The sequence below is a fragment of the Morone saxatilis genome, unplaced genomic scaffold (genome assembly GCF_004916995.1).
Source record: "Morone saxatilis isolate NCDOM2014 unplaced genomic scaffold, NCSU_SB_2.0 Contig5, whole genome shotgun sequence".
In the NCBI taxonomy this organism is placed as follows: Eukaryota; Metazoa; Chordata; class Actinopteri; family Moronidae; genus Morone; species Morone saxatilis.
This window is the reverse complement of record NW_023340095.1, coordinates 4,021,115-4,031,402: the sequence shown is the minus strand read 5'-3', so window position 1 is coordinate 4,031,402 and position 10,288 is coordinate 4,021,115. Positions and strand designations below refer to the sequence as shown.

The 10,288-nt window shown below is 39.8% G+C and overlaps 1 protein-coding gene across 2 annotated transcripts in view; it reads left to right on the top strand.

Annotated features, from left to right (window-relative positions):
* The window catches only part of hibch (3-hydroxyisobutyryl-CoA hydrolase), a 28,052-nt gene that overhangs the window by 11,345 nt on the left and 6,419 nt on the right, over positions 1–10,288 (top strand). For both annotated transcript variants that reach the window (XM_035676398.1, XM_035676399.1), the window contains exons 7-8: positions 619–697; positions 8,526–8,671. In XM_035676398.1, coding sequence (XP_035532291.1) covers positions 619–697; positions 8,526–8,671 — 225 coding nt within the window. The remainder of the gene's footprint in view (positions 1–618; positions 698–8,525; positions 8,672–10,288) is intronic.

The following is a 10,288-nucleotide window of genomic DNA, read 5'->3' as shown; positions in this document are numbered from 1 at the left end:
ATTCCTGGCTCCTCCCGCCACATGTCGAAGTATCCTTGAGCAAGATACTGAACCCCGAATTGCTCCTGATGCTGTGCTGTGTGAATGTGTATGAGTTAGTTTCCGTGAATGTGTGTGAAAGGGTGAATGTGGCACGTAGTGTAAAGGCACTTTGAGTTGTCGAAAGACTAGAAAGGTCTATTTACCATTTACAGTGCACCTGTCTGTGTATCTACACCATTATATGCATATTAGTTGAGGATGTTGTTTCCATGGTAACCTTATGATCTGACACACACAAACACACAGACAATGAAATGTCCTCTGGCTAACGCTGCTCATTAGCCTTCACCTTTCTTTCTTTCTCTCTCGCTCTCTCTTTTCCTCTGCTGGGAACCACGAGTGTACGCACACACATACGTATGCGTCCTGGTTTACTTTTTTTTGTTTTCAGTCAGCGTTTTTACATCTCAAACTTCCGCCCACTGCCTCTCCGTAGAGGTGACAGTTATTAATGTTCTCTCCATGCCCTGTTTTCCCCTTCTGTGTATTTTCTTTAGGGGGTCTTTAGCTTGGGTTTTTCTTCCTCCTCTCTTCATCATAGCATTGATTTTTCTCTTTTTTCCCCTCCACCTGCAGGGCGTAGGGCTGTCAGTTCACGGGCGGTTTCGAGTGGCCTCTGAAAAGACGCTGTTTGCCATGCCAGAGACAGCCATTGGTAAGTCTGTCCAGCTGCTCTGGCTCCCATCTTCCTCAAGGGAGTGTTGGGGAGGGCACTAGTTGGCCCACATCAGTGTGCGCGGGTATCTTGGACCATTAATTATGTAAGAGCAGTGATTTCGGTTGCAGACCCAGCTGGATCCAATTCATATGCATTCATAGGCACAAGTTGTATCTGCATGGGAAGCTGGGAAAGGAAATAAACAGAGGGATAGACAAGTGATTTGCATATGATAGGATAAATAACCTGGGGTGTGAGACCTTAACTTCTAACATGACCAGTGTGGTTACATGGAAAACAAGAGTGTACAGCCATGCTTGTGACTCGATAATGGTCAATATGAAGAAAACAGGTCCAAACATGTAGAAATTCACTATAAAATCGAAGGTAGTGTCAATAACAAAAAAAATAGCGTTAGCAGTGGCAATTGTGTTCCCTCATTGGACAGTACATCATCTGTTCTAGCATTAACTTGATTCTTTGAAGCGTCTACCATTTTTGTTTTTGAAAGACAGGCTTAAACCTGGTTCCAGCCCTGTTGAGTGGTGGCGTCTGGCAACTGTAACAACGGGCTTGCTTCGCATCCCTGCCTCATCTACCCCTTCAGAGCGCATATTTTTTTCATGTAAACTCTATGTGTAGAGAATCTGGTCTGGACATTGGTGGTGCCTGGGTGCAGGAATCAGTCATTTTGAGCCACCATGTTTCTACAGTAGCCCACAACGGTCAAACCAAACACTGGCTCTATTAGACAGGGTCAAGTGTAAGCACCGTAGTTTCTCCTACACCCTTGGAAGGGAGGGTGAGGTTCACCTCTAGATGCCCCTCAATCTTACACACTGGACCTTCAAGTATAGCTGAGGCTGATGACAAAGTAGTTAGTTTTGTCTGTATTTAGTCGTAAACCAAACTGTTTTTGGAAACATGAATATCTAATGGAAATCCATCAAATAGTTGAGACATTTCAACGTGAACCTGAAATGGTGTCACAAATGAAAAATTCAGCAAGTGATTTTCATCAAAGTCAAAGTAAGTAGCCCTCTTTCTCTGGGGACCACTAATGTCTGGACAAAATGTAATGGCAACCCAGTATTTGTGGAGATATTGCAGTCTATACCAAAGTGTTGGATCGACCAAGTGGCATCGCCGTCCCTGGAGTCACTAGTGTGGCTAAAAATATCAAGCAGGCATGTGCACTCGATGGTCTTTGCCTCTTCCTAAGCAAAAAACTTTGTGTTTGCGACAAAATATCACAAAATCATGTGATATTTTATTGACTTTAATTGTCATCTTGATATATTGATTATTGTTTTACACAATTTCTGCTGTCCAAATTAATAATTCCTAATGAAAAATAACAAAATGAATTAATTGAAGGTTTATTGCACCATTGTACATTTTTACAGTCTCACATGGGTGATTATGATTATCATCATGATATTTATTTAAACCATTATGGCCCAGCTCCTCTGATCTACTGTATATCCTGTGAAAAAACTGATAATGACTAAATAAATGTGCATAAAGCCATGACTACAGGACACAGAAACATGTCATGATGAGAGATCAGCAGGCCTGTATATATTTGTAGCTCAGCTTCAGCTTTCCCACAGGAACACTTATTTTGTCCAACCCTTTTAGGGGGATGAGAAATAAAACAAATCATCCAGAGGAGAGAGATGGGATCCAAAATATACTTTGTTTTATTGTCAAATTGTGGCTCAGGAAAAGACCAGTGTTTTTGTGTGGGTTTTAATTTTAAATTCAACAACAGGAGCAGAAAGGGCTCAGAAGAACTATACGATTCTTGAAAGCAAACTTAATTTGCATAATCCGATTCCACCAGAAACATGATACATAACATTTTTATACTTCATCAAGCACTTATCTTAGTGTTTTCCTCTTCCAGTTCCTCGAGTGTAAATGGCCTTTGCCAGAGTACTAAGCTATAGTTTGCTCTTAGCTAATTGACTCTTGTAGACAGATGGCCTTCTCCTGAGGCGCTGAGGAGATTAGTAACAAATCTCTAACAACTAACAAATTACAGCTGACACTATGGCATAAACTAGCTTGTTGTCACTTAAATCCCAATGGTTTATCACAGTCCTATAATATCAACATATATTAACTATTTGCAGACAACTACGATACCAAAGCATTAATCATGCTGGTTTTGTGGCCAGAAAGAGACTGTAAATTGACCAGACTCTACCCAGTCAGTGCATTTACTTCATAAAGATGGTAAATGGATATTAAGGTGGTTCTCCAGCAGCTTCGATTATCATTTTTATTAAATTTGGGCTGGAATCAAGTAACAAGCAGGAAATGCTTTGAGTACTTTGTGCAGAAGTTTCTTGTTTCTTTCTGCAGCTTTAATACATATCTGCTCATACTCTGATTAATTGACTGCGTGCACTCACCCCCTCATACTTGCAAACATCCAAGGACACTCACGTCATCCTCTATTTGATACACAAACACTCGCGCGCACACACACAAACACACACACACACACACACCAAGCTTATTCTGGAGCTTTCTGGGCTCGGACTCCACAATAAATCTTCAGCTGATGCTTTACCGTGCAGTGAAATATGACTCAGATGTCTGGAGCAGAAAAAGGATGAAGATTATGTTGTCAGCGGTGAGGAAATGAGTGTAGCAGAAAGAGAAGGCTGAGGTTCTCGTTGATGCGGTCTGACTGTTGTGTTGGATTTTCTCAAAGGCGAGGCCACAAGGAAGAGTAGGAGGAAATGGGACAGCAATTGAATTGCACAGGCTGAGGATTGATTATATGATAGGATTGATGTACTGGACTAGTGTGTGTGTCTATTAGGGTGTGTCTTGTACACCCAGTACTTGCTGGTGAAGTAGCTCATAAAATATGTTCAGTCTCATTACTAATGCTCATAAATAAAACAAGAATCATTAAAACTTGTCACTTTGGCAAGACGACAGGAAGTCTACTCCTCTTCAGAACTGTTGTGATCACACTTTGTTTGTTTTTACTAAAGGCACTTGGCTGCCAGGCCTTTGCTCCATCATTATCAGCACATCCCCTCTGCAATCAAAGAGTTGGACTAAACACTGCACCATTTCCTTGAGGGCACAGCATTTTCACAGAGATCCCAGCTGTTTGGAGACCCCCACATGCTTATTTTAGCCTTGATCCCGGGGTCAGATCCTCTCAAGAGCTTCTCTTATGTGCTGGGTTTACTGTAACTTCTCTCACATTGTAGAATCTTTTTCGCTAAAGTATGCCAATATTATACTTCAGCTTCAAGTGCAAAAAATACAGGCAGAAAAAGTCTAAAATACAGCAAAAATGTATTTGGCTGATCAGGCCTCCTCCCAGGACTGTGTGGGAGTGGATAGATACATCACCCTGACTCTCCTGAGCTTGGCAGGACAAATTAAATCTTATAATTCTTATTGTTAGATTAAGTCTGGTGACCTCATGTAATAAGCAGCATTCCTGAGCAGAAACTTACTCAGTGAAAGCCCTTGTGTTTGTTTGCCGGGCTTTTTTAAGGTAACATTTTATTTGCATGTTAAAGGTCCAGAGGATCTATTGGCAGAAATGAAAAATGTTTTTTATGTACAAAGAGAGTGGGTCCTGTTCTACGGAGACCGCCATTTCTACAGTAGCTCAGAATGGACAAAACAAACAGTGGCTATAGGGCTTGTTGTGTTTTTTCGAGGGTTTTGTGGCAACTGTAGTTTCTCCTTTGTGCTCGGTTGAGTCGAGATGCCACTAAATCATCCATGCTGGACCTTTAAATTGAGTCAAAGTATTATTAAGTATATTAAATTACAACCTTCAATGTTCAGCTTTTGCCCTTTAGTTGATTGATTCGTCTGCAGAAGCTTCCAGAGGTCTTTTATGTTGTTCTTTTATGAAGCCATTTTTCCCCTCACTGGGTTTGAAACCCGGGTAGTAATTCTGGCTGATAACATGCTTTTCACAGCAGCCATTTTGATATGAAATAGTAGGGTAAACACAGGTGTCACCAACAATACTAATTAAGATTCTGTTCCATTCAGGTCAAACCGAATCAGGGTGTTGCTATTGTGCATGTTGGCTCCCTGGAAAGGCTCTGATACACTAAATGTTTAACTATTTTGTGTCAAAGTGGCTGCTGTGAGAAAGGTCTGTTAGATATCTTTTCAGATTAAAGTTGGGTGGAGCTTTGTCCCCAGAGCATCAAGTGAGGAGGATATTTCAATTTAACAAGGCCTGTAGAAACCTGCACGCGTCTAATCAACCAAAATAGCAGCAGATTCAATATACAGACAGTAATTGGTGTGCTGTAACTGGGTTGTGTCCACTCGCTGACGTATGTCATAATTTAGTTTGGATGTTCGGTGTAATCGTTAATTAGTAACAGGGTGGCTAAAACATGAAGTCGGAAGCATGCAGGTGTGCCCTAATTACTCTGAGTAGCAAAGTCATCACAACAACATCCTCCACATTTACATAATAGATGTTGCAGAAGTGTGAAAAGAGCTTCATATGAAAGCTGTTCCCACTGGGTGGTGCCGGGTTCAAGCACAGTTAGGTGCAGAACCTTTAACGTAATGTGTATGTAGTCTTGCGATACCAGACAAACGTAGATCTCAACACCTTGACAAATAAATGTACGCCCCTTAGTTCAAGGGCACGCCTTATCTGATACAATACTCAATCGTCCTCCGTAGTGAAACAAACTGGAGATACAGCGAATCACTTTGTAACAGAGAGAGAGCTCTTTAAAACATAGATGTTCCAATATAGTACGACAGTACTTACAATCACACTACTTCCGCGTTTCATCACCCTAAAGATCTTGGGTTGGTTCTGCAATGCAGGTTTTTTAAATTCGGAATTGTTTTTCACCCAGTTTGAGCAACAAAAGCTGAGAGGAAGTCCTCAGTCTTTATTGAGCGAAGCCTTTAGAGACTAGCTTGTGAGTCTAGTGTGTATGTAACACCCTCCTGGTGAATAATCGATGGCAAGTGGAAAGAAGCAGCTGTAGACGCCATGTGTCACAGACCCTCGCCACGCCAAGGCTAGAGGTAGCAGTAAAAAAAAAACACTGCAGTTCATAGGGAATGAGAAAATCAGAGTAGAGATAATAAAATCCAAAAAATAGGTAATGGAGAACATTTTGACTTGACCTATATACAGCCAGTTTTTGGTTTGTCCATTTTGGGCTACTGTATAAACATGGTGGTTCAACATGGCGCACTACAAGGAGGGCGACCTACAGCATCTGTAAATAAAGACAGCTCAATCTAAGGTAACGAAAACACAACAATTCCTATATTCAGCTAATTATTCTCTAATGAAAATATACCTATGATTATTATATTCCATTTTTGCCAATAGATCCTTCTAAATGTTACACAACAATAGATTGAAATGCTGTGATGCAAATGAGCATGAAGCGGCCCCTACTGTACGATGTACAATTGTAAATACAGTCAATCAAGAGGATAAAAACTAGGATAAAGGGATGGTTTATTGTCTCGCTCTGGATGTCATAATGTGATCAGGGCTTCCCTTTCCCTTGGATATGATTTATTAATGCCCCCCACACACACCACTACCTACAACACTCCAGTAATCGCTCTTCAAAGACGGGGCCAGAGACGAGTGGGATGTGCATATGTGTGTCAAAATTATCATGACTCACCAGAAATATTATTATTAGATATATAAAACCATGTTCCAGCAGTATTTAACACAAACATTACTGTTTAGCCTTAAAGGATAAAGCTGTTTACTGTTGGTAGGATAAACTGCGTGAAAACAGTCTCCTGGAAAATGTCCTGGATTTCTTAAACCCTGTTCATGGGGTTTATTTGTTTCTATATATAGAAAAATATAGAATAATAGCAGTTGTGTTGGGCTCATTGCTCAAAAATATAAAAGGTATTCTGTTGTCATTATTTTAAAAGTAATATAGTTACTCCCTCAGGATGAATATAATAGTGTGTATTAGGATTCTAGTAAAACAGGAAACCATTAAGACTACAACTGCAACAGTTAACGTCTTTAAAGTTAAAGTTTAGTATAATTACTTCATAAAACTACACACATTCCTTTCAGACTCCTTCCTCTCACACACAAACACACTCCCCCCACCTCACCCGCATTAAGGTTAACCCCTTCTGTGGCGGGATTAACAGATTTAACCCAGCCCTGCTCGCGTTCTGAACAACAGCCATAATCTGCCGCATTTATGATATTACATTTTCGGCCGTGAATCAGGTCAACTCATCTAATCCGCCTCTCTCCCATTGACTGCCTGCCCCCCCTCCCCTCACCCTTGCTGTCAGAAAACCAACTGTGACCAATGCAATCTCATTTCCTGTTAGAAACATTGAAATCAAATGGAAAAGGTTGTTGAAAATACAGAATTAATTCTGTACAGATTGAGGCTGTGGATTGTGACGAAATGTTTCATAATCACGAATGCTTGTAAGCCGCATGTTTAGCTTTTTGTTGTGTGCCAGCAACCATTTGTTTTGTTAATGGTTGGACTCATAAGGTATCTAGTACAATCCTCATCCTTTTTTTTTTTCTTTTACAAAACAATGCTACAGTACGCTGCTTTGAATACATATTGAGCTGCAGCAATTAGTTGATTAGAAATTATTCTGCAACTGTTTTCATAATCAGTCATTAAGTATCTTTCATATTTGATTGTTCCAACATCTCAAATATGAGATAATTTAGATAATATGCAGTTTTACGTGATAAAAATCTGAATATCTTTGAGTATGGGACAGTTTTTCCTGACAGAAAAATCCATGACGTTTGATGACATCCCCTTGGGCTTTAAGAAACAGTGAATTTTTCAATTGTTTTTTGATGTTTCTGAGGCAAAAATACTAATTGATTACAACATAAGTTGATGCTGATGTGTGGTGCTTGCCATTATATAACAGATGCTTCATCGTCCACCATTTACACAATTAGTCACTTGTCATCTGTGGGGTGGTTAATAATACATTCTGTCCTCATGTTAGAGAAACCTTGTTAGTGTTTAGTTGAGGTCACATGTTTAGTTGAGGTCACATGTTTAGTTGAGGTCACAAATAATTGCCCAGTCAGATATATCTGCTGATACTGGCTTTTTATAGACTTATCAGAAATAGCAATAGAGATATGCCAAACTAGTTTTGATGTAATTTGTAAACAGTTTTACCAAGAGAACACTGACAAGGCAAGGCAGGTTTATTTGTAAAACACTTTCTATACACGAGGTATATTCAACGTGCTGTACAGTGTAGTTAAAAGCAATACCCTTCAAAGATAAAAGAACACAATTCAAAGATAAAAAAACAAACAATTTGAAGACAAACTCCACAAATCAAAGATAGAACTAGAATTATACTAAAAAGGAATAGATCTGTATAAAAATTAGATAAAAAATAAGATAAAAGAATAAAAATAAATAAATGAGAAAAGTAAAAGCATTATAATACGACTTTTTAGAAACATTTAGGTAAAAGCGCTTGAGAATAACAAGAGTTTTCATTCTGGATTTAAAAATATAAAATGTCCCAGTTAGTATGTATATTGGTCACAATCATTTAAAGGGATCTGTATCAAGAGTTTTTGTTTACATTAGCAGCTGCTGTATCTTTACTGTACACTCTCAAATAAAGATCCCAGTATCAGCCTCAAAACTCCAGTATTGTCAGTCTATAATCTCATTCTGTGTTTTATTGTTGGGTATTTGGACAGGGTCAACAGTGGCAGTTCAGTTGCGTCATGAAGTGCTTGTGTATTGAAACTGTACAAGAATGTGCCTAGTGTTATGTTCTGTTTTGACAGGGCTTTTCCCTGATGTGGGAGGTGGCTATTTTCTGCCAAGGCTCCGGGGGAAGTTGGGACTGTTTCTGGCCTTGACGGGCTTCCGTCTCAAGGGACGTGACGTGCAGAGAGCTGGAGTTGCCACTCACTTTGTAGAGTCTAAGAAGGTAACTCAAGTTGACATGAGATAAGCTCACAATGCTCCGACAACCTGTATTTCTCCAATATACACAGCAAAAACAGCCCTTCTAGAAAGAAGCCAAATATTCTCAAATATAATCAAGTTTTTTGCTAGAATTCTTAAAACTAGCATAATAATCTAGCCACTGATGTAATGGGCCTTAAAACTGTAAAATTCAGAATCAATTATAAGATCTTACTGATTACATATAAGGCACTTCATGACCTTGCCCCCAGTTACATTTTCTCCTTGCTTCCCCACTCCCACTCATCTGGCCACATCCGCTCCCTCCAAATCTCTGCCTTTCTATCTGTCTCCACGTTCTAACCCTGTAAACTCTAAAGTGGCCGCTGTTTTAGCCCCAACATTGTGGAATAGTCTTCCCCATTCACTCAGATTCACTGAATCTGTGGACAGTTTTAAGCGGCTGCTCAAAACCCACCTCTACAGGCAAGCCTTTTTATAGATATCCTTGTTTGTTTTTCTCATCTGTCGTGTCTCTTTTAATTTATCCCTCCCTTTTGTTTTATCTTTCTTTGTTTTTTTTACATGCTATTTATGTTTTTGTTTTTTGTTTTTTTGTGGTGCTATATACCCCACGAGCCCTCACTCCCCACAAGGTTCTCAGATGACTGATGGGTGTATATCTACACTCCAAATAGCTAACTGGATGAACTCAATTAAATTGTGGGAAGTTTTTTCATCCAAGAAATAAGTGTAGCCCCAACTCCAACTAAGGACATTATATGTATTATGTGAGACAGACAGACATGGATGTAAACTGTTGATTGGCAGGGCATACAACCACAGGCCAGTAATTGTAGTTTCTTCTAGCTTCAATGAATTTGCTGACGATGACGTGTGTGTGTGTGCGCGCACATGCACCCGATGTCTGCGCCATGTCACAGAGTTAGAGGTTTAAATAACGTAATGTATTTGTGCTGTTAAATACTGTACATATTTAGATATGTTTTGTGTGCTGTACATAATAATGCATTTATATCATAGTAGCCTATGTTGTATTATTGCATGCAGAAAATGCCCCTCCAACCTGAAGCCTCTTCCCACGGCTCTGTTTAAGATTCAAGTATGAATTTACAGTCAGTAATTGGGTTTTTTTTCTCATTATGCAAGGGAAAAATTACATTGCAGGCTGCTTTTCTCAGGTCTCCCATGACAAAAAAAAACAATTACTGAACATAAGACTCCAAGCATTTGCATAAAGTATAATATAGGCACAAACTGTGGAGGAGGAGGCCAAATATTTTATGAAGGGCTTCATCTGAATACCATTGGGCTCACCTTTGTTTTCTATCTTCATTTAGCTCCTTGCATTCTCCCCCCTCAGCTATATACATATATAAATGGCTCACGCCCAAACACCTATCAGCTGCCATATCTCAATCTTTCTGTCTGCGGTGTGTGGAGCATGAAGAAAGGAGAATGACGTCTCATTCCTGATTGGGTCAGACTGACAGGAGGGCCATATTTCACTACAGGCACACTGCACACACACACACTCTCTCAGGCACCCCGACCCCTCTCCTCCTTGAGACTCGCTGTTAAAGGAGAGATAAAAATGAGGAGATGATGAATTTACTGG